The sequence below is a fragment of the Platalea leucorodia genome (assembly GCF_965183815.1).
Source record: "Platalea leucorodia genome assembly, chromosome: 11".
Taxonomy (NCBI): Eukaryota; Metazoa; Chordata; class Aves; order Pelecaniformes; family Threskiornithidae; genus Platalea; species Platalea leucorodia.
In genome coordinates, this window is record NC_138833.1 from 16,513,288 (window position 1) to 16,537,416 (window position 24,129).

A 24,129-nucleotide genomic window follows, 5' to 3' on the forward strand; every position below is an offset into this window, starting at 1 on the left:
GCTGAACAGACCCAGTACTAAACCAAATTCAATTATACAGATTTTAGTCAAATCTTTTTTCAACAGAAGAAAGGAGAATAAAAGTCACCAGCGCCAAGATGTCTTTGAGCTGCGGTTTTCCCCGGGATGCTGGGAGTGATCCCCGGCCCAAGCTGGACCTGTCTGCTCTGTGCGCCTGCACGTGACTAAACCACACGTCCAGTCGAGGTCTACACTTTTTGTAACGATGTCCAAACTTAGAAACAGATATTTAAAAAAAAAATCTTCTGCTATTGTGTGTGAAAGGCGCACCTGGAGGAGCGTGGGGCAGAGGGTCTGAAAGCCGCTGTTTGGGGCTGGAAGGACCAGGAGGCTCCGGGAGCCACTGGTGGAGAAAAACCAACTGCAATCACGGCTTCCACGTAGCAAAACCCTGGCGATGCTGGCACCCACACGGGGAAAGGAGCTGGTTTGCCTTGGATGTTCTCTGGCTTGGTAGGTGATGCCAGGCAGACCAGGACTGAGCTGAGGCAGCTGGTCCTGCTTTCCATGGGCTTTACGTATGTGTGCACATACAAATGTTTGTGGGGCACAGGAGTCTGGAAGTGCGTTTCTCGGCTCCTGCTCCCTTGTTCTAGCTCACCCCGCAGAGGGAGGTGGCAGGAGGGTCCATCCATCGGCTGCACGGGTGCCCCACTGCAAGGCTGGGGATTAGCAGGGTGTTATTTTATTAAATTAAATAATTACTCTGCTCCTCTAATGTAGTTCCATGGAAGTTTATGGCAATTTGACAGTTATCTACTGCCATGAAAAGTAGGAAGGGCATCATGGGGTGAGCGGGTTTGCCCATGTGTGTGTGACGGTGCACAAAATCTGGGGGGGATTATTTTTCCAATTGTTGGGCAAAACCTTGTTCCACTGGCAAAGATGGGACAAGCATTTTACCTGCTGTTGTTAACCATAACTTTAATTTATTCTACAAAGCTGGTTATTTCTGTATTCCCTTTCTTTCCATTTAAGCAAATTTTTTAGGAATTCAGTGTTTAGAGGGAAGGGCGCACTAATCCTGCATTTGTGAAGCAAATGTGCTCCAAAATACCTCTAAGGTGGGAAAAAAAAGTCAGAAAACCTGCTTTGTTACTCTTTCCTGTGGCTGATGCACTTGCATGAATATAGAGGTGTACATGAGGGTAACTTCTGCTCATTACCCTGTGGCCTGGCTCTTGGCTGTGAACTATTTCCCATGCCTTCCTGGAGGGACAGCCCCCGTCGGGCTGGAGAGCAGCGGGAGCTGCACTTGCTAAAACCGGTGCTAGTTCTTGCTGGGAGGCTTTCTGGAAGCCTGTTTACCTTGGCTGTTTTCCATCTGTCGGGTAGGCTTCGGCATGTCGCTTTCCATCGCGGCAGATCTTTCAAAGGATTTCTTGTTAACATAGACTTGCTCTTTCAGGCTTTTATTGCTCCGCTGGCTATGTAGGTTTTCTTATTGCAGTGTGAAAGCATCGGCAACTTCTGTTTTCAGTGGAAAACCCACCTGCGCAGCGGGGGCTTTGCTGGGGGCACCGGGGCTGGCAGCACTTGTGCATGGGACGGCTGCTGCAGGGCTGCAGGCACAGCGCAGAGCCGGCCAAAGCCCCGCTGCAGCACGAACCGCCGCGGCGGCTGTCACTATCGAGTACGATAGCTATTATTGTAAAGAGGAAAGACGTAATTAAGTGTAGCAGACTGAAGTTATAACTGAATGCTGTGCTTGCACGCATACAGCCAAAATTAAAGGAAGAAGTGCAAGGCTGGTGGTTCAGGGTGTGGGAATTGCGTTCACCTCTTGGTTGCCTCTTGCGTGCGGTGAATATGAAGTTCGCTGGCATGGCACCGGGGTTTGGCCCCTGTAAGGAAGGGTGCAGATCCTCTGCGGTGCCCGGCGTGCTGTCCCGTGGGCTGCGGGAAGGGTGCCGGTCTCAAACAGGGCATTGCCATTGCAGGGTGGCAGCGGCACAGGGGACAGCGTTTGCAGCCTTGGCAGCCCCTGTTCCAGCTCCAGGCCAGGGGCGTTTGAGGGTGAAGTCCCCTTTGGCTGGCTGTATTTCTGCAGGTGGAAACCGTGGTGACATTTGAACATCAACCGTGGCCATGCCCGTGGCATTCACAAGGGGTGTCAGTGGAAACCCGCGGCACTGCCGATGCCATGCTGGGGTGTGGGAATGTGCCAGCCCTGTGCCGCTCACCGCAGCTGCAGCCTTGAGCTGAGGGCGATCTGGTTCGGGATCCCCCTGTCAGTGTGTCCCCCTGAGATCTCCCATCAGGCTCAGCTTGCCCAAAGCCAGAGAGGATGGCTTTGGAAACCAAGGTCACTTGGTCTAGAAAGCCTGAATCAGAGGAGTGTTGGAGCACCATATGTGTTTTCCTTGCAAGTCACAGCACGCATGGTATTCACGCTGATTAACCTTACCGATACTGAACTTCACATTTGGCCTCTGCATTTGTTCAGTGTGATACGAGGGCCTTTTTTTTTTTCCCGGGAGTGAACCCAAGCATCCAGCTGTGGCCAGATTCGCCTGGGAGAAAAAGAGAGTCTTGTTGGAGCAAGTCAAACCGCCAGAAACAGTGCAGGCGCATGTTTTGTCCCAGCTGAGTAGGGAAACCCGAGAGCAATGCGGCTGCTTGCTGAAAACCCCTTTAATTCTCGACATTGCATCTGCAGGTTTTGTCAACTGTGTTCAGAAAGTTTCTCCTTGTCTTTGCTGGGAGGTTTTGTATTTCCCTGGTGATCTGTCCTCCTTTTGGATCCGCTGGCCTCCATCTGCATTCCTCAGTACTTGGCTCTCCCCGCTCCTCGCTCGAGCGGCGGTGCTGTAGAAGTTGTGATGCTGTGCGCCTCTGCAGCCTGCAAAAGCTTGGGCTGCATACGGTGTTGTTTTGCCCGTGCTCCTGTCCCTGTTCCTGCGTGCTGAGAACATGCAGTGACTGCGGTTGGCTCGCTCGTCCTCCCACGGCTCCAGGCTCCTCTGGCCCTTGCAGAGCTCCCCTCATCCAAGAGGAGCCCAGAAGAGCACAGGCATAACCAGAGATTCAATAAACCTGACAGGATAAATGACGGTTATGCAATTCGGAAGTGTATCGTTTCTGTGCGTGTGTGCCCCGGCTTGGGAGATGAAGCGGAGCTCTCGTGCCCTCCAGTTCTCCCCTCCCTGCTGCTGTTCACGGCGGCACAGCTGTCTGCCAGAGGCCGCTGCAAATCGATCTCCCCATCACCTCCTCCTATGCGCGTGTGCCTTTTAGGAATGATTATCCAAATGCACGGCTGATGATTTAACTACCTGGGACACCAGTGGTTAGTGCTGCAGGTGTAATTTCTTTTTAATGTGCCACAGCCTTTTTGGTTCTCTTTCTGTGAGCGATGGGTGGCATTTGTGTTTACAAGGGCACTTGATGAAGAATTTCTATTTCTAGTCTCCTCTCTTTCTGATGTTGCAGGAGAGGAACTTTGATTTTTAAAAAAATCTCCTTTAGTAACTTGAAATATTTTAATGATTATTGTTATTAGTCTTATTTTAAAACTTGAGCTGTTTCTTTCCTGACCCAAGCTTGCTTTTGACAAAACTCGATATTGGACTTCTCTGGTTTTGGGTACCAGGAATGGCACGGATGCTAATGCCATTCAGTCTTCCTTCCTAGCAGAAGGAGGTGGCCGCGCACAGACGGGTTTCACGAGCTCTGCCTTGCAGTGCAGCGTTTTACAGTGCACCTGCAATACAACGCCTGCTGCGCTCCCAGCCGTCGGACGGCGTTCCCGAGGCATGCAGGCTGCCAGGGCCGGGTAACCCGCGGTGGGTTTGAGCGAGGAGCGAGCAATCCCCGGGGCTGCAGGGCCAGTCTCTCCCAGGGCACAGCTCCACTGGCCCCTCGGAGAGGGGCAAAGCCGAGCAGCGGGAGCCGCTGGTGTGGCAGCCAGCCTGGCCCTCGCCCAGCTCTCCACCTACATGCTCATCAGCTGCAGCCCAATTAAACTCAATAATGTGCAGGGATGACTTGAATGCACCCAGGAACATTTCCCAAAACTCATTAGATTTTATCCAATAAATACCACCAATTGTGTGCTAGCAGCCGCCTGCTCTCTGTCCGGCAGCATGCGTGATCCAAATTAAATGGATGGAAATGGGGGGGGGGCAGGGACACTGACTGCAGGGTTTCGCTTGAATGAAGCCCAGCAGCTTTGCTGAGCCTCTGCCCCGAGCGGGGGGCTGTGCTCCCCCAGACATGGTTTTCTTTGCGAGGCCTCGGTGGGAACACGGCTGCTGCTTCGGCTGGGTCTTGGCCGTACGGGTTAGCACAGCTCTTCCACGTACCCGCTTCCCCCCGAGTGGACGGTGGATCCATAGATGCCTCCGTCACCCGGCATGCTGGCTGCCTTCTCTGCGCTTTTTATCTTTCATTCATGTCCAGAGTCAAATGTAAGTGTTTAATTTGTAACAAACTACCCAGAGCAGCGTAAATAATTTTGGGGATTGCTAGCCCTCTGCATGATTGGCTTTTCACATCAAATAGAAGCTCTAATGGTGGTGGCATGAAATATGTTTTTACCTGTAGCAATATGAATTAGCTGCATTATTTTCCATCCTATAAGGTCTTGTTAGGCCAGCCATAACAAGCACTTTGTTTTCAAAGGTTTGTCCCAGGCATGGAAATAGAAACACTCCAGACTTTGCCTTTGTTCCCTTTCAGATGTTTGTTTTCTCAGAGATTTTTCTCTGCATCAGGGAAGATATTTTAACTAATATCAGCACTCTTTGGCTGAGGCTTATATACTTGTATTTTATATATAAAATACATACACAAAGTAATTCTAGGCACAGAAGTCAAGAGTTCTGTGGGGAGCAGAGCCAGGTGTCCCACACGGCATCCCCTGGAGAGGACACTGCTGCCCGTGGAGGTGTGCGGTCGCTGGTGCCCAGCGCGGCTGGGGCAGAGCGGTGCGTTCATCGAGGTGACACCACGTACCAGCAGGACTGGGTCCACCGGTATTAAATAATTCTACTGATGCCAGTTCACAGCCTAGGAGTCTCAAGTTCGTACATTTTTTGTCACCCTTGGCTCTGTGTGTGGCATTAAGCTGCGGTGCCTGCAGCTGCTGCTCGGCCCCCGGCGCTGGGCTGGTGCTGGGTCTCGGTCGTGTTACTGGGAGGAGTGGGCAGCTCCCATGTGCTGCACCTGAGCGTTCCCTGCCGCTCCTGCTATACAGGTTTCTTTGTAGGTCGCTGGAGAAGCAAATGAGTTCTTTAATTGGATTTCCATGAAAATAAATATGAGCTGTTGACCAGGCTGAAGAAACTTAAATCATTAACGTCTGTAAAATGAAAGCGGGCCAGCGCAGCACTTCCCCCAGCCTGCAGCACCCCCGGCTCTGCTGCATTGCTCCTCTGTTACACGATGCTGACTGCAAGCCAGTGCAACAAAGAAATATTTACTGTTCCTGTATGCTTTCTCTGCACTGAAGCTTGACTACCAATTACTCTGTATTAAATTATGTTTGGTCATGCCGGTGATTATACAGTTTCCAAGCAACCCAGGCATAATCTAATTTAACACACAACATGGATTTACTCCGCTCCCATTCTCCTTTGTTTCTCCGAAAGTGAATGTAAAGTGAGCAGGCGTCCACCGACACCCCTGGGAAACACGACCTGCCTCTTCAGCTGCAGGGACAGCGCTCCCGCGGGAGCCCTCGGCTCCCGGCCCGGGGTGTCCCCTCGGGTGGCAGAGCTCGGTCTCCAGCTCCTTTGGCTGGGTGCTTGCGGTAGCCAGCACGCCTCTTGGGATTGCACCAAGTGGGGCAGGTCGTCACGGAACAAAGTCCCTTTGCAGGGCTGCTCGTTGGCGGTGCGTTGCAGAGTGCAGGTATTTCCCCCATCCAGGGGCTCCGCAGTCTGTCCCACGCTGCCGGGCTGATCTCCCACCGTTCCTGGAGAGACGTGGGAACCATCGTGTGCTGCGAGGAGGAGGAACAGCCCGGAGTCCAAAAGTCAGCGATAGCCCAGCATGTTGCAAGCACCAAGCAGGAGTTAAGAGGTTACTCTGCACGTTTCTCCATTAGTTGTTGCTTCCCACCTCCTGCTTGTGCTGGAAGTGACTTCTGCAAAGTATGGGTGGAGAGAGAACTGAAAAAGGACCCATCTAAATTAATATTAGTGCAATTGCTTTCAGAGTGCACCAGGGGCCAGAAAGAAACAGCAGGTTAAAAGGAAAATACAGCAAATACTTGGAAACCTTCTAAAGGGCAGCTCAGGAATGGCACTAACAATGCCTGCCGAAAAGCACCAACATTAAGCACACTTTGGGATGAGAACACTCCATCTTTAGAAACTGCAGCATTATTTTCTAGTACAAAGGACGATGAAGAGGTATAATTTATAGTGAATTATCACATGGATAATGGATGTGGAATTTGAAGGATGTGAAAGGTGAATCATGTTTTGTAGCATAGCTTTGGTAACCGAGCATTGCAAGACTACTGCTGGAAAAGTACCCATGGTGCCTATCAGAAGTTCATGTGCCACCAGACCTGCACAATTGCAGAATGGCTTCCACACTTTACAAATTCAAAGCAAACACGGTAAAGAGGAGTTTGGTGCCGACGGCGGGACGGAGGCGAGGGCCAGCGCTCGTGTCTGGGTGCGTGGGCATTCCTCGGGCAAAGGGCAGAGCCGTGTCTGCGGCTGGCGCTGCAGGACCGTGTCCTGCTTGGGAAGCCATTAATAGTTTAGTCTGAAATAATTAACAGGACCGTGCACAGCTGCCTAGCTGTAATGAGTCAATGACAATGCAATTTATTAGAGTGATGTATTACATGGTAACGGTAATGAGAAATGGAGGGACCTAATTTTGTAAGACTTAGATCAATTCAGTTGTTTTTTTATAAATGAACATTGTTTTACTAACCACAGAAGATCGTTAAAATTATTATTTTATTAGTACTTTTCAAAACTATTTGAATTACAGCTGCTTTTTTCAAAATCTAAGTAGGATCATGTGAACGTGTGTCTGAAATATAGATGTTGTCGCAATGTAAAAAGGATAAGGAGGTGAGTTGGAGTGTGGGAAAAGGTTTGAATGCCTATACACGTAGGAGATTTTTTCTGTAAGTAAGCAAGTTTTTTCCTAAGTAAGAATTTGTTTCCTATTGGACGACTTCTGCCTTTCTCTCTGCTCCGCGAAGTTGTGACCCCCCTAAAGAAAGTTTGCTTCTTCTGGTGCCAGCATCGCTGTGTGCGCAGCTTGGCCTGCTCTTGCCTTCGGTGAGGACGGGGAGAGGCTCTGCACCTGCCCGGGGACGGGGATGCTCAGCCGGGCTGGGCGGAGGCGATGGGGAGAGCGGGGTGGCAGCAGCCCCGCCGGGCAGCGCATCGCCGCCAGGCAGCGCATCGCCGCCAGGCAGCGCATCGCCGCGCCGCCGGTGCGCGGCTCCTTCCTCCTCACATCATCATCTCTGTAACCGGAGCCTTTCTCTGGGGCAGCCCATCTCCCACAGCGCTGCAGTTTACTGATACGGGAGATTTCTCGGACACTTGCGATAAAATATTCAGAGCTTCCTGACAGTGGGGGAAGTTACGGGTAAGAGGGAGGTCCCACAATGCTCCCAAGGGGCTTTCGCCAGGAACTCTGCACCTTTGAAGTTGAAACCCAAGCCCAGACTTGGTGGCGGTGACAGCTCTGTGCATTCTCCAGGGATGTAATACACACCAGAGGTGAGACTTATTGCCTGAATGGAAAATAGAGCTGAAGATGCTGTTGTTGGGGAGCTAGGCCAGCAGTCCTGAGCCCCTGTGCATCCCTCAGTGGTGAGGTCCTTTTTTGCTGCCTAAGGAGCCCTGTGTAGGGATGATGAACAGAGTCCTTTGCTGTATCGAGTGAGATTTGGATGAAAAAGGATGGAAAGCATCTTTTCTTTTAAGCCAGCCCTAGCTTACACTGTGCTGAAATAAGCTAAGCATGAACACAAACGAGCACTGTGGTGTCTTGGCCCTGGGACAGTAATAAAAGCTCATGGCAATAACTTTTTGGGACAATCCAGCAAGATCTGAGTCTCAGCCTCACTTTGTGCTAGCCTAGTGCATTTGTCCAGGGAAAACAGGAGAGAAAGAGGAAAGGGAAAAGACACTTAAAAAAACCCTTAGGCTAAAATTGTGTGATTGCACTGCCTGAAGTAATCGAGTTTCTTGGTTGAAGAGGTCAGGAGAAAGCCAGAAGAAAGAGTCGCGGAGATGAGGCTGTAGGGCTTCCACCGCAGGTCCTCGTTGCGTCACTCGCGCACGTGCCGTTGGGTGATGTGTCGTTGTGTGACTCCAGCACGTGACTCAGCCAGAGTCCCTGGTACCCGGCGAGGCTGGTCCGCGCCTCAGCCAGGTGTTTGCCACGGAGCGGCCGAGCACCCAGGTCCCCTGGCACTCACAGCTGGACACGGCCTGGGGACCTCTGTGCTGCGTCCCACATTGCATCATGCCCTCGGTGCCTGGCAGCGGGGCTCTCTGGGGCCCAGCCGGTGCAGAGGACGTGACCCAGGAGGTCTGCTGATGCTTTGCACCACTAAGACCAGGGGCCAGACTGGAGCTACTCCAGAGTAACCCCCTAAATGCACATTTGTGCCAGATCCTCAGTGCGAGCCGTTTCACTTTGCTGAACTGATCTGCTCCTGCTGGGCTGCAATACTAGCAAACAAAAATAGATGGAGATGACAGGGAGGAAGGCTCGAGTGTCAGTGGGTCCCTGGGAGAGCGGGTGTCCGTGTCGGGCGGATTCCTCGGTGGGGTGGAGGAGGGTGCGTGTGCATGCACGTGGGTGCGGGGGTAAAGCCCGATCTTCGCCTTTCAGCTTGTTTTGGTTGGGCTGGATGGGGCTGACCTCTGGTGCAGGCAAAAGCTTAAATGGGTGAGAAGGAACTGGATTTTGGAACATATTAGGTCACTCATTCAGCTGGAGAGCAGTGTGTGTCAGAGGTCCAACAATTTGTTTTTAGAAGGGTTTTAAGCATTAATGATTCAAGATGTTTTCCTGGGAGTGGTTTGCAACATGAGACTCAGTGGCCAGCATAGCATCGGGGTTTTAAGGGATTAGTCAATTCACTAAGGCTGAAAGGTCTCTAGTAACACAATAGTTAAATTTGTACTTTTCCACATGGCTGAGCCTTCAAGGAGCTCACCAGGAGTGTAAAAAATGTAAACAGCATTGTAAGCTTTGTGCCAGCCGTGAGACAGGGAGGGGGTTTCCATGTGGATTAGTTTTATCACCTACTTTTTTTTTTCTTTTTTTTTCTTCTTTTTTTTTTTTTCAGAGTTGCAAATAATCACAAGCAGAACCTGATGACTGTTGCTAATCTGGGTGTGGTATTTGGGCCAACACTGCTTCGACCTCAAGAGGAAACAGTTGCTGCCATTATGGACATCAAATTTCAGAACATCGTGATTGAAATTTTAATAGAAAACCATGAGAAGGTAATGGCTTCACTTGCTTCTTTCAGTGCAAATAATTTATGAAAACGAATTTATGAACTCTCTTTATGAACTGCAGCCCCCTCTCCCAGGGCCCCCCTTGCTCCTCATGGCCAGCAGCACCGGTGGAGGCGGCTTTGCTGCAGACGGTGGGCTTGTGCCGGGGAGGGGAGCAGCTGGTACCTCCCAGGCGTTCCTACCAGCGGTGGCCGTGACTTGGGATATGGCGTAGAGGCTCCAAAACTGACGGTTCTCAGGCTGTAGTTGTGTAACCAGCGCTGCTGGTAACCAGCCTTTTTTATGGTCATCTCAGTGTGAGTCAGCATGTCCATGTCTCCACTGCAGAAATCCCCCTTTCTTTCCCCTTTCCATTGTTTAATAGGAATTTGTCCTTAGTTTCAAGAGAGATGAGCGCTAAAAGAAACTAGTGCGAGATGCACGCCTAGGCTGGCTTCCTGCTTTTCTGACTAACTCTGGGTTTATTCAAGTACTGGCTTTATCCACAATGTTGATCTCCTAAATTATGATGCATTTGTGTTTGTCGGCCGTAAGGATGGTCTCGTCTGTCGGTGGAGCAGAGGCGGCTCGGTGGGGCCGTGGCGCTGGCTGTCCCTCCCGGCCAGCCGTGTGGGGTGGCTGCATGCAAACGGCAGTGCTAAAAAAATGCCATTTTCTTCTAAATTCAAACAGTTCCCTGTTTACGATCTTTTGTTCGTCTGGTTTTGTTCGGAAAGAAATAACTAATTTGTGCATTCAGGCTGCGAAGAAAGACGTAAAGGCAGGCTTGCCCCTCCCGTGGCAGGGTGGTATCGTGGCTCTGGCGTGGGGCTTTGCTTGTAGACGTCTTGAATGGGTTTCTTGCAGGTTGAGGTGCAAGGCTGAGCCTCTGGTACGTGCAGTGCAGGCCGCAGTCCCGCGGCATGTCTGTGTGGGGCTGCAAAGGGGCATCAAATGCACAGCCAGCGGGGACGGGGAGACAGCGTCCGTTGTTGGATGTTCTTGGAGAAATTGCTGCCATGGGCACATAAAGGCCCTGGTATTTATTTAGGATGGAGGAGCTATTTTCTTCTCCTCTGCATGGAATGTAATGGCAATGATGGCTTAATTATGAGCTGCTCTGCAGGGCGGTGTGCGAGCAGCGGTGATGAACCTGTGGTTGTGAGCAAAGCCCAGCTCCCCCAGCCCTGGTCCTGTGTGGAGGAACTGGCATGAAACCTCATGTCAGCCTTTGATGGTCACCTCCGTCTGTCTGTCATCTCTGTGTCGGTACAGGGAAGCATTCACCGCCTCTCCCTGGTGGTGATGAGCTCTTTGGCTGTGCCGCCAGCGTCACGAGCAGCACGGCGTTGCTATGAGCGTGTTTTATCTCCCTTCTCCTCGCTGTGCTTTATGGAGCCCTTCCCTCGTGGGCCCGAAATAAGTCTTTAGACATTGATTTTTTTTCTGCCTGAACCGAGCCTCTTGCTGTGCCAGCCGAGCCCTCCGTCAGCTGGCATCTGTGGAGGAATCGATGACAGATTTCTGCAATGATCGCGTCTGGGTGGGCTGCAGGGCTCGTCTCTGCTCGCCAGCCAAATTACAGCTCCTACCCCAGGGTGTCCCAGTGCTTCGGTGGTTCCCCCTCCTTAGAAGTAATTTATGGCACCAGCAGAAGGGTGAATCTGCAAGTTGGTTACATACATTCGTCACTAATTAATTCTGCGGGTGGGTTTACCTGCTGCCCGGGGCGCTCGGGCGCAGCAGGGGCTGAGGTTGCAGGGTGCTGAGCTGCCCTCGCGGGGCTCACAGGGCTCACGCGGCCGGGGCCGTCTGCGGCTGCCACTTCGCACAAGGATGCTGAGAACAAAACGCCTGTGAACCTGTGTCCCCATTTCTCCAGGGCTCTTGGGAAGAGATCCTGGGAAGTAGGGAGATAGGAAGAGGTAACCCTGGGAGAGGAAAATCTCCTAAATGCAATGTTAGTGCCGGTTCAGCTCCTGCTTTAGGACTGTTTCGTTTCAGTGTATTTCTTAATTTGAATTGATTCAAGCTCATTGAAGGTTCCCCACAGGAGCTGCCGTAGGTGATTAGCAATATGCAAGTTGCCGTCGCTTGTGCTGCTGGTGCTTTATATTGTTTTACACCGGTGACTCACAGACGCTGTTTATGATTAAGTGCATTCGCAGGGAAAATGTAATTGATTTGAATGGTTCCTGGCAATCAGCAACTGTCTGGTATTACATTTCCCCCAGGTAAGTGGAATGTCTCTCCCGTCAAAATTACTGTTGTCATTGTGTAACCAAAAAAAAAAAAGCAAGCTTCACGATGACATCTCTTGGTCTGAATAACTGCTGGCGGCTTGTTTACACGGTCATTTCAGTAGGCTTATCTGATTGCTGGGGCAGTGGAGAGGGTTTCGAGGGGGTTAGTCAGCGTTCCCTGCTCGTCTGCCTGTGTTTGCAGTCACCCCACCTGACATTTGCCTCATCTTCCATCTGAGGTTATCCCTGGGGAAAAACATTCGTCCCAAAGCCATAAAAGTATCAGAGAAGGATGCTGCAGCATGCGGTGCCCATCGTCCAGTGCCTCCCCTGATTAACACGAACGTGTGCTCCCTTCGGCGGTACCTCCGGATTAACGTGTGCCCTGCGTGCGGGATGTTTCCGATGTGCCTCGGGAGCGATGTGCAGTTCGGAATCGTAGTCAGCAAAACAGGGACTTTCTGAAGGTTCCCGGAATGACTGGTAAATTACGGTCTGCTCTATGTTGCCAGAGCGTCCGACACAGACCATTAAACCCTGTGTGTAATCCAAAAAGTTAAATTGTTTCTGGAGATTTAACAGGTTTCCAGGTCTTGGATTCAAATTTTTTGTTATACTCGCAATAACAGCAATAAACTCTGAGACAGTTTTTAAAGCTTCTCAGACATGTTCTCCTCAAGAAGGTCTCTGCACATCAAGGTATCGCAGCTCTTGCATTTATCTTTATGACTGCAGCTGCCACTGGGAACTGCTGCGTTTTGGGTGGTCTCCCATGGGTTGTACTGACACCAGATCTTCTGGAAATGTGGGATAGCGTTGGGATGAGGGTAGGATCGGAGTGTGGGGAGGAGCGGATAATGGCTCCATTCGCCTGCCAGATGTTCCAATGCAGCAAACAAGAGCCCTGAAAAAGCTGAGCAGGAGCAACGTGCCCGGCTCTTGACTGCCCAACGCTACCCAACGAACCAACAAAATCATAGAATCACAGAATCATTTAGGTTGGAAAAGACCTTTAAGATCATCCAGTCCAACTGTTGACCTAGCACTGCCAAGTCCACCACTAAACCATGTCCCTAAGCACCACATCTACCCGTCTTTTAAATACCTCCAGGGATGGGGACTCAACCACTGCCCTGGGCAGCCTGTGCCAGTGCCTGACAGCCCTTTCCGTGAAGAAGTTTTTCCTAATATCCAACCTAAACCTCCCCTGGCGCAGCTTGAGGCCGTTTCCTCTCATCCTATCGCTTGTTACTTGGGAGAAGAGACCGACCCCCACCTGGCTACAGCCTCCTTTCAGGCAGTTGTAGAGAGCAATAAGGTCTCCCCTCAGCCTCCTCTTCTCCAGGCTAATATCTATCCATTAGTGATTCTCAGCCTTTTCTGTGTATGTTTGTGCATACAATACATTAAGGTAATGTGTTATAAAATATATCATGATTATATATAATTAAATGGATAAAATGATTTTTCTCCTATGGGTCTGGATGTTGCCATGACAGGCAAACCAAGAGTGCATACTGTGCAAAAATAAATAAGAATGCTGTGTTGTATGCCTAGTTACTCAAGTGATTGCTATTTAACACCATAATTTTAATTTAAAAATTAAAAGTTAGCCAAAAGTAATACGGAAATATTATTACATCTGACAATTGCAGATGTCCATCCATTTTCTTTTCCAAAGCCTAAATTTTTCTAACTCTCTGGAAAAGGCCATTGTTCTGAAGTGTTACAAAATTAAGAGATTGATTTACTGTCTTGATGATGTTCCCTGCAGAGGAAGGATTGACCAGGTGAAGTGTTAATGCAGCCAGTATTGATGACAAATAGGAGACTAGTTTATGCAGGGAATTAACACAGAGCCAGACACTAACCTCAGTAAACAGTAAGGACTAATACTAAAGTCAAAGCCTTCAGCACCTCGTCTTCATTTTATTCTTTCCTATAATTAGCAGAAATGTTTAGTAATGCTGTCGGCAGTGGTTTTAGCCGGTCCTCATGTAAGACTTTGTACCACTGACATTTTGAACATCACAGCAGCTTCTTATTCTCCAAGTTCCTTGAGCGAGTCCAGATGCAGTTTTGTGCATAGGACTACACCAAGCTGTTGGCCGGAGCAGAGACCAGGGGATGGATCTGTGTATGCTGTTACATCGCATCCCTCTGATTTGGGAAGGATACCTAACCCCTCTGGCTTTCACCATCCAAGATGAGGTGCCACCAGGTCTTTGCAGTTTTGCAGACAGGGGAGAAGGTGGTGTGGAGCCGCGAAATCACTGGTTGCATCAGGCCGAGCAAGCGCATGCGGTACGGCTGTAAATGTGATTTATGAATCCTGGCTGCTGCTCTCCCACTCCGGCTATTAAACTGTCTCTCTCTCCCCGTTAATTGGACTCTGTGACTGGGAGAGCTATAACACAGGTTTGCGCAGTGAGGAACACGTCTCAGCTATTCTTGTTAAATTAAAAAATGAAACAAACCTGAGGAACTTTCCTGTGAAGAAGAGTGGGGGTTTTGTGCAAGTGATGTCTGAGCTGAGGGAGATGGAGTAGGAGGTTTTGGTCCAGCAGTGCCGGTTTCCTTTGCTCCTGAAGAGATCTGTGCCATTTCCCGGTACACAATAATGGCAAAGTCGCATCTACAATGAGCTATTTATCTTACAGTTCTTGGGGTCTCTCCTTAGACCTTCAAAATCAGCGTTGTGCTTTTTAAAATGTAGCTGTTAATTGACTTTTCTCCATTGTGAACAGCTAAATTTAGCCTGTGTGCTTTGTGCTGCTCAGAGGTGGGAGAGAGAGTGGCTTTTAATAGCCCTGCCTCCGCCTCCACATTGCTTCTGCTCCCCCTCTCCGGCTTTGTCTCGGTGGAGATGCCGTAGCGGGCTTGGGACACCGAAGAGATCCGTGGTTGAAGACCATTCTGGAGAAACACTGGTGTTTCTGCTTCATCAGGAGGCCGTGTTATGCTGTCGTCACCGCGGTGTGCCGGCCAGAGCCGCGGCTCTCCGTCCTGCCGCAGTGCGGGCTGCCGGCCGTGCCGCCGGGGCAGCGGGTGTTCCTCCGGGGAGCTCGCTGCTCGAGGGGCAAAGGGCGCTCATGGGAGAGGTTGTGGCTTAATAAAAGAAGTTTCCCTGCCTCCGCGAGCGCGGCCGGAGAGCGTGCGGCATGAGGGTGCAGTGCAGGCCATCTGCAGTGTGGATATTTGGGCTGATTAGGTGTTTTAACTGAAATACAAAGTTGGTTATGATAAGTTGGAGTGTGCAAGATCTCAGGTGCTGAAGCTTTTTGGTAAAACTATTTCATAACAACGTCCCAGCTGCATTTAAAAATGCAAGCTCCTTATAAGCTGAGGCTGGTTTTAGTCACTGAGTTCATCACTTAAGAGCATATATATCTTCTTTTATTAAAGACCAAAAAAAGGAAATGAAAACCTGGAAGTTTATTTTTAAGCGTGCTGTGGGAAATCATTGCATAAAATGCAATTCATAAATCAATACTTTTATCTTGCTTGATTTATATATTTCATTCTATTTCCCAACTAGAATTTACTATTGAAAAGCAATTTGAAAGCAGGCAGTGGCCACGCTGGGTATGGCGAACGGAGCCCAGGACAGGTGCCCCTGGTACCGATTTCGGCCCCCTGTGCTGAGGATCCTGCCCCAGAGAAGCTGTATTTAGCACGTAGAGTGAAGGGCTCACGGCATGGGTCCCAGCAGCGGGGACAGGCACCTGAAGCATGTGCAGCTGTGTAATGTTTTAGCATGGTAAGCAATGTGCTACGAATAGCCCTTCTAAGCGGGACCTGCGAGCTGGCCTGAGCGCGGTGCCTGTGCTGGCGAGGGCTGTTGGGGTGTGGGGAGCAGAATGCAGCAGCCATGCAAGGGGCTGGGGAGCTGCTGGCCCCCAAACTCCCATGGAGAGCCTGGGAAACAGCCACTTTGGAGGTGGGAATGGCCGTGGGCAGGCAAGTGCAGGGTGAAAACGAGCGATGCTGCATGCAGAAAGCGCGGCTTGGGCTGGTTCTCCCTCCGCTAATCCATAAGCCCAGGAGGAATGTGTGAATGAGCTCAGCAGAGCTCTCCAGGAAAGGCTGCCGTAGGATTCCATAATCCATCCATCTGTTTCGCAGCGTGCTCAACTATGCACAGTCAGACTCAACTGCTCACTTGATCGGTGCCGGTGCCAGGGCCTGCCGTGCACGCAGGAGTTTTGCACAGTGATTCATCGCTGCTTCCTGCACCTCACCCCGGCTCTGGGCTCGGAAGACGAACCTGAGCCCGGGCAGCGAGTCCCTCCAAGTAGAAAGGTTGGGGAATGATGTCCTTAGCCGTGAGGTGTTTGATTCATTGAGGACGTTCATTAGTTCCTCTCCGAGGGCCGTAAGTACTGCCCTTCACACCCGCCTCGTCATGCTTTTGGGGAGAGATGTGACATTAAAATTTTTGGCTAACGCATCTTGGCTCTTTAGCATTTATTTGTAGAAATCGGAATGGAGGGTTTATGTGTGTGTTTGAGGATTTTGTTGTTGTTACATGAAACAACCCAATTAACTGCTGGCAGCCGCTGCCGCTAGCTGGCAGGCGGCATTTTATGGCTTTCTGCAAGGCAAGGCTGCGGGTGACCACCGGCGATGGCTGCGTGCTCCGGAGGAGTCACCCCAGTGCTGCGGCGGGCAGCGAGCTGCCGCTGAAATACGGTTTTCCTGTTGGCAGCCCCCGGCGGTGGCGATCGGCTGTCTGGCAGGGGCAGGTAGAGCAGGGAAAGACACTGAGGGATGGTGTTTAATATACTCTAGCGAAGGGAGACCTTGAGAGAACGGGTCTTGAGGCAGCACTGCTGTTGTCTGAGCCTGGGGTTCTAGAAAAGAAACAATAAATAACCAAATATCAACAACAAACAAAACTGCTGCTCTTTAGGTTCGTGCAGTTTTAAAATTCCATCCCCTTGAGAAAAATGCGATTACTCAGTTTGCTGACAGCTGTGGCTGGAAGTCACAAACACTTTCCCAAGCTGGTCGGCATCAGTGGGTGCGAGGGCGCCGAGGGCCGCGCTGCGGCGTGGGGACGTGCCGATCTGTCTTGCCCGGGGCACTCTCGCTGGGGCACCACGCACCATCAAAAACTCAGCAGTGTGCCAGAGTATCAGGGTTCTTCACATCTTGCAACATGCATCTTGGGTGAAGAAGAGAGGAGTGCAGACACCGCGGGAATGTGGAATTTAGGAAATTGTACCCAAAATGTTGCCTTGGTGAATGCATGTCTGCCTTAGACGCTGCTCTGCAGGGCGGTGCGGACCAGGCAGGTAGGCAGCTGTTCTGTTTGAAGGGGTGATGCCAAAGAACAACTTGTTTATTATTTTTAACAGATATTTAACACGGTGCCAGAGACTCCACCATCGAACTCGCAGCTGCTGTTATCTCGCAAGAAGAGCACGGACTCGAAGCCTCCCTCCTGCAGCGAGAGACCACTGACGCTCTTCCACACGGCACAGCCCAACGAGAAGCGTAAGTGTGCCGAGCTGCGGCTCCCGGCTTTCCCACTTGACAAAGTTTTTGCCTGAATCGTGACTAACAGATTGTAATTCCCATGGCACAAAATGCAGTTTTACTGGTGTCAATGGAAGAGACGATTCCCGTAACAGGATCAGGCTTCAGTTTCCTCTGCTGTCACGTTCATGGGGAGTGTGAAAATCGTCTGGCATCTAAGCCCTTAACCATGGGCTTGAAATGAGGCTGCATTAGCACGATATAAAGTGTTGCTGTCCCTTCCCCACCTGACAGGCCCCTGTGCGTTCCCGTTCTCATGTTCCCCGACCCGCGTCCTCGCCGTCATCGGCTGCCGAGATGCGCTCCTGCACGCGGGTTGCAACACATGCAGCAAGGGTGGGCACCCGCCTGTGTCTCCAAAAGGCGACCCTTTTTGGGTGCCCACAGGCACTTTGCCTTTTACAGACATGAAAACTCAGCCAGGAGGTTCTGCATTTTTCTGAGCATTATGTACCATGGCAGTTTAAAAATGTTGAAGATCATCTTTCCATTTCTGTCACTAATTGATGCTCCAGATATTTAGGTGAACGAGTCAGTGCCTCATCCCTACTCATGGAGCAGCAGTAATGTGTCTGCTCAGGCTGTTGCTTCACGTTACAGCATAAGGCCAATTCCCAGCTCTTCGGTCCTCCTGGCCATGCGCTCCCAACCCTTGCCTTGGGCCGCTCCTGGAACTGGCCAGTTGCACAGAGAACTGTCCCAGTTTGCTAAAAAAGCGGGAGAGTAACCTGGCAAGCAGAGCAAGTGCTCGGGGGCTTGGCTTTGCTCGGGCAAGTGGGTGAGCATGGGGTTAACTTGTCTCCCCAGGACTTAAAACTGTGGGGTAGACGGCGTGGTTGCTGTGTACTTTGCTGGCTCTCAAAACGTGTGGGCTTGTCTGCCTCTGATTGAGTTACCGTTAATTATCAGGCACTCTCATTTTGGAGGATGTCATAACGATACACGTGGGTTTAAGGAAGCAGTGGTAGCACCAAAGCGTGCTCTGGAAATAGTGTATCACACGACTCTCAGTGAAGCCTCAAATATCAAAAGCTGCTTTTGAAAAATTTCAGCCTAAGTCATTTATTTGCTGCTAACTAAGCAGTTGCTTATTAGAATCTAGAGTCACCCAGCTGCTGGAGCCTTCATGTACCGTCCTCCCCTTGCCTAGAAGAGGAACTGAGTTCCTTTATTTATTTCTGCATTTATTTATTCCCATGCAAAGCAATGTTTTCTCAATTTTCCTCCTGACAGTCTGTAATCTCCTGCATCTATGGGAAGCCACTACCATTTTATTCGGTGTTTACCTTCTCTGCTGCATGTGTGAGTTGAGGAATAATGTGAAGTTTCCTTTCTTACTGGTCCCGAGATGATCCAAGGCTCTAAGTCAGGCTGAAGCGCGAGGGCTTGGACAGCAGCTCAAGCCGAGCTGAGTGCCACGTCTGCATCGTGTCCTGAGCCGTGACATAGAAATAGCTCTGCTGTGACACAGAAACAGCTGGCACCTTCAGCAGCCTCCCCGTCGCAGAGCGCTGGCTGCGCCCTGGTTTGGTGGAAGCACCTCTTCCCTTTGCAGGTGGCTGTCTTGGGGCTGAGGGACAGGGAGCCCTGAAGTACATGGTCACTTTGGTGCTTGTGCCTCAAAATATGTATTGGAAGAGGTAAAAATGGCTCAGAGGAGTCCCAGGCACAATGGGAACACCAAAGGCATGCTGCAGGAGTCGTTCATCTATGAAACAAAGACATAATAAGATCTAATAGCTGGAAATTGAAGCTGGACACGTTCAAAATGGAAACAAAGTGCACATTTTTTAAGACTGAGAGCAGTTTAACAATAAGAAGTGGGACAGTGAGTTTTTCATTACTTGAAATCTGTTCATGGAAGTCAAATATCTTTCTAAAATTTTCACTAAAATTCATCATACAAAGCTGTGTGTAAGTCAAAAATTATAATGTTCAACAGACGAGATCATGCAAGAGAGCAGATTAGATAATTATAGTGATTATTTTGTTGTTAAACATGCACATTTTTGTCCACAACTGACCCAGGAACTGAGTGGATATTGTGAAAGAAGTGTTGTTAACCCAGCAAATACACTATTTTGTTCCTTATCAGTTCTTCATTATAAACAGCGTTTTGGCACTTGGCTCGTATTTTGTGATGCAGAGTGCTTTTGTCATCGCTTCTGTGGTCCCTGTGGATAACTGTTATCAAAGTGCCCTACATCAGGTTATCAGCCAGAAGCTGCTGCCCTGCTCTCCGGCAAGGTGTGGCGTTTGCTGGAGGAGAGCCTGGAGAAGCCGGAGGCTTCGGTGAGGCTCCTGCAGCTCTGCTTGACTTACTTTCCATTAAGATTGGCAAGGGTTTGGGTAAGCGGTGAAAACTCAGCCTCGCTCCGACGTGTTGCTGGTTCTCGAGCTGGAAGAGAGGGAACTGAGACTGGCTGAGCAGTTCAGCAATGGGAGAGTTTGTTGTTTAGTGAAGGGAGGACTGCAAAAAACGTACGAGTCCAGCTCTCCCTTAAGCCCCTCCTTCCTCGAAAGGCAGTTTTGGGGCTCTTGGAGAGAGGTTGCTGGTTTGGTTTATTAACGGTAGCTCTCTCGTTGGCGGGAGCTGGGCCATGGTGCCAGCAGAAAGGAGATGCAGCCAGGAGCCAGGGCCGGTGGCAGTGGCCAGGGCTGTGCTGCGAGGGGGGTGTCAGTGGTCCGCAGCGAGAGCGTGGCTGGCTGTGACCCTCCTCGCGCCCGGCTCGGACGGTGGTTTGCAAAGTGGCTCTTCTGCCTTCTGTGCGACAGAGAAGAAACGCTTTAGCTGATGGGCGGTTCTGCTCTTGCAGCTGTAAGACCAAATTAAATCTCACAGCAAAGAATCCTTCACATAAGCTTTTACAAACATGAAGCAAAATACAGTATCAGCCTTTTAAAAAGGAGGAAATAAAAATAAAGCAAGAGTTTCAGATTCTGCCATTCATCTCCCTTCCTCTTTAGATTAAACACTTCCAGTTTCTTGGCTGATAGGAACTTTAATTCAATATTGGCTGGTAGCTAGCTCTGAGATTAGGCAGAGAATTGACACTGATTTGTTAGGCTTACAGAGCTTATATTCAGACTTCAACTTCGGGCAGAAAATGTTTGGAAATAATAAGACGTAGTGTTAGACCACGCTCCAGCGGCTCAGGTCCGCGCTCCCCACAGCCTCTGGTACGGCCATTCAGCCTGGTGGGGCTCAGCGCGGGCAGTCCCTGGGCTTGGCCACCTTTACACGCTACGGAGGTGGTCTGTCGCAGCACTGTTCCAAACCTGTACTGGCAGATGCAAAAACAGAGGAGTGATTCGGATTGGCCTTTTGGGGGTTTTTAGGTCTGTAGGCAGCTTAATTTCTCTCATCTGCTGGCTCCTGCATCTGCCTGTCAGTATTTGTGGAGGTCAGTGCTCTGCCTTTCTTCACTTTTTCCTCTTATCTTCTGCCTGGATACTGTTTTTCATCACAAAGTGTGCTTATGCCTTCGGAGTCCCAGGTGGGCTTTTGCGACCTCAGAGCTTCGTATCAGAGGACCTGCCTCTCTGGGGAAATCACTCTTTATGAGCTTTTCTGACGTGGTTTAGGGACAGCATGGCTTGTCATTTGAGCCACCGTATGGCTCAAAGCTGCCGAGATTGTTTGTACTTTTCTTTTGGCATGTCAGATGGTGGTGAGCTGGAAACCATGGCTGGGCAAAAAATCCCACTCGGTGCATTGGAGGACCAAAGGAAGGGACGGAGACGTGTATGTGCTGCTTGTTCCCATGGTGGCTTATCAAGATTAATGAAATGCAATTTCAGGAACGTGTTGACATGTATCAACACAATTAACACATCCTTGGCTTTGGCTAATCTCTGGAAGATAAGCTCAACCTGAGTTAAACCAAGTTTTAGCCCTGTCTCGCTGCCACGTGGGCGTTCTGAATTTGACCAAGTACCAGGGAAACGCAGCAGCTCCAGCGAAGGCGTGTGACGGGGAGCGTTAGGCTCCGCTCTTCCCCTGGCATCCACAAACCTTTTGCTGGCGTAGGCTTTTCCCTTTGAAGTGGCAGCAAAGAGTTGCCACATGCTCCTCTGCACCTGAGACAGCCCTGCTGCCAAGCTGTTTCACGGAAATGTAGGCGGTTTCTTTCTGCTGTGTATTCAGGATTCGCTTTTCATATATGCCAGGAATTCCTCTTACGCTGTTTTATCCTTCTTTAAATGTGTACAGGATACAGATGAGTATTAGATGTACTTCTAACACAGGCAGAGGTGTACAATTTAAGGGATTGAGAATAAGGGATTCCCTATTACTATGTGGGTTTTAGTAGTAATTTGATCATATTAGTGTGCATTCGAAAAATAATTTTTGAAAGATTTATTGAAGTAGGACTCATATTTTCTAGCAGGTGCCCATCTTTCAGGAAAGCATCATCACAGAAGTAGCAGTTCTCTGCAATAGGGCTGCTTTCCATGCTACCAATGATGATAATTGCTTCTCACAATTACAATTACTGCTTATACGGAAAAGGCATCTTAGGAAAATGAATTAATGTGATTTTAAGTAAATAGGCGTAGAGCTGAGGAGGGAGCCCATGCTGCGGATGTCAGTTTGGGATGCATAATATTTTCACTCCTCACTGCTGAGGACACAAATAAGGGGAAATCTCTTAACACAATATGATCGAGAGAAATGAGAAGCTCTAAGACATGTCCAGATTGTCAGCAGAGCAGTGCCAGCGTTTCCCCGACACAGTACAGCCGGCACAACAGCGGGAGCGGGGATGAGGCACTATTTCGGGTCGGATATAATCAGAATATGAGTTTCTGACCAACAGCTGCTCTGTATTTCAGAAGAGCTAAGGTGAAACGGAGTGGAGACCCCATCCCATTTCTCCTCTGCTGCTTTTGGATTATAGACCTGGCCAGAAAAGATCGATAGTAGTTGATGTCAAGTCCTAGCTGAAGCATTTTTTTTCTGAGATAAACTTTAACTGGGTGATCTGTCCTTTTCTTATTCTAAAATGTTATCCTGCTCAGTCACGCAAATGCTCAGTCCCTTGGCAGCTGATTTTAGTCACAGAGAAATCCATTCCTGTATGTAGTTTGCATTTTAATTTTTTTCAGGTTGTGTGGTACTTTGAATGTCTTTGGGAACATAAAATTTGAATGCCTTGAGAAAAATGAATATTTTCTTACTAAAAATGGTATTCATTTAAAATGTAGCTGTATCTTCGGGGAAAAGAAGAGTACCTGGTATTTCTTACAGTTGAATATATAATATCTAGAAAACATGACTGTAAACTCACCGCCTGTCTTCTGGGGTCTGGTAAGATGCTGCCCTGTTTGCATTAGGGCAGGGATTATTACTAGGAACGCTCGATGCCTTTGCAGCAGTATGCTCTTTACTTTTGTATGCAATGGCAGCTGTGTCTGATGGCTGATGATTCTTGGTTTTTGATGTTTTTTTAGAGGAGAACAGGAACAGTATCATCAACTCCAGCCTGGAATCCGTCATCTCTTCAAATGTAAACAGCTTCCTCAACTCCAGCAGCGCTCCCCAGCCCAGCCTGAACTCAAGTGATCTTGAACTAGAAGTAATTAAACCCAACAGGCCAAATTCACTGTAAGTACAGGGGTAATTAGTGTTTTATAGGCTCTCTGTCCTTAATCTTTAATCAGGGCTGTTCCTTACTCTGAATCCCAGCAGTTTGTTGAAGAATACAATTTAACATTTTAATTTTTAACGGGCGCCTAGCGTGTGCCCTGCATTTTTAACTCGGTCTAAGCGGTGGAATTAGTTACGGGGTGTTATATCTGCCGGCGAGTTTCAGCTCTGATTATTTTGCACATGTGGAATATTTTTCGAGCAGAACTCCACATTGCTGCTTGAACTGCTCGACCCATCTGGTGGTAACTCCAGCAAACACAAAGGACTTTTCTTCTGAGTTAAATTCTATGACTGTTGTCAGTACAGTTGATCTCTGGCCAAATCTGTGCCATTGCTTCTGCTATTGCTTCCTTCATCTGGAAAGTTCAAGGGAAAAAATAGCGACCTTAGCAATGACTCCCTGGGGACGGCCGAGTTATTTATGAAGTCCCCTGAACTTGACACAGCTGAGCCCTCGCGCCGATGGCCGTCTCTGCTGGGGGAATTTCCTTCCTGCCGCGGCTCTGCCGGGCCCGATAGCATTTTCCCACAGAACCTCCCCTCCTTGTACATGTGAAGATCTGCTTAGATCTTCAAGAGCCATTGCAGTCCTTGCAAGCTGAAGCCAATTTTCCTCCCAGTGCTCCTCGGCACGCCCCTGCCTGTCCCCGCGGATCAGCTGGGAGGAATGCTGCTCCCTCCATGGCATTTTATGGCCTTGCCGTATGTGGCGACCTTCTCAATTAAGGGAGACCTTCCTTCCCACCCCTCCGGTCCTCCCACGGGCTCCAGACACTTCCAGTTCCCACTCAACCATAGAAGCCCCCAGTCCCTTGAGAGTAGACAGCGACATTTTTCCTTTAGCTGCTTTCTTCTGGTTATCAGTGGAAGGATTGCTGAGGACTCAAAATGGATAAGTGCCATGGCAGGTACCGGTAGAGATGGTGAAACTTGTTGCTGTTGGCTTGGTTGACAGCAAGGGTTGGGGTTTGGGGGGGCTCTGGGTTGCAGCCCTCGCTGCCAGCACGTGGAGACGGCTCAGGCCCCTACCTGCAGTGGTTTGCACGGGCAGAAAGGTAAGTACGCAGCGGGCAGCCGGCGCTACTGCCTGCGTGAGCGTGTGTGTCAACAGAGGACAGGCTCTGGCTTTCATCCATCCGCTCTGCCTCTCTCCTCACCATTACTGCCACTAAAACCCTGAGCTGCATGAGTACCAAACCAGCCCAGCCTCTTGCTGGCCTCGCGTGGCGTTGGC

The 24,129-nt window shown here is 49.8% G+C and overlaps 1 protein-coding gene across 3 annotated transcripts in view; it reads left to right on the top strand.

Annotated features, from left to right (window-relative positions):
- ARHGAP26 (Rho GTPase activating protein 26) overlaps positions 1-24,129 on the top strand; it is a 150,888-nt gene that overhangs the window by 92,589 nt on the left and 34,170 nt on the right. For all 3 annotated transcript variants that reach the window (XM_082323734.1, XM_082323735.1, XM_082323736.1), the window contains exons 18-20: positions 9,305-9,464; positions 17,062-17,200; positions 22,697-22,850. In XM_082323734.1, coding sequence (XP_082179860.1) covers positions 9,305-9,464; positions 17,062-17,200; positions 22,697-22,850 — 453 coding nt within the window. The remainder of the gene's footprint in view (positions 1-9,304; positions 9,465-17,061; positions 17,201-22,696; positions 22,851-24,129) is intronic.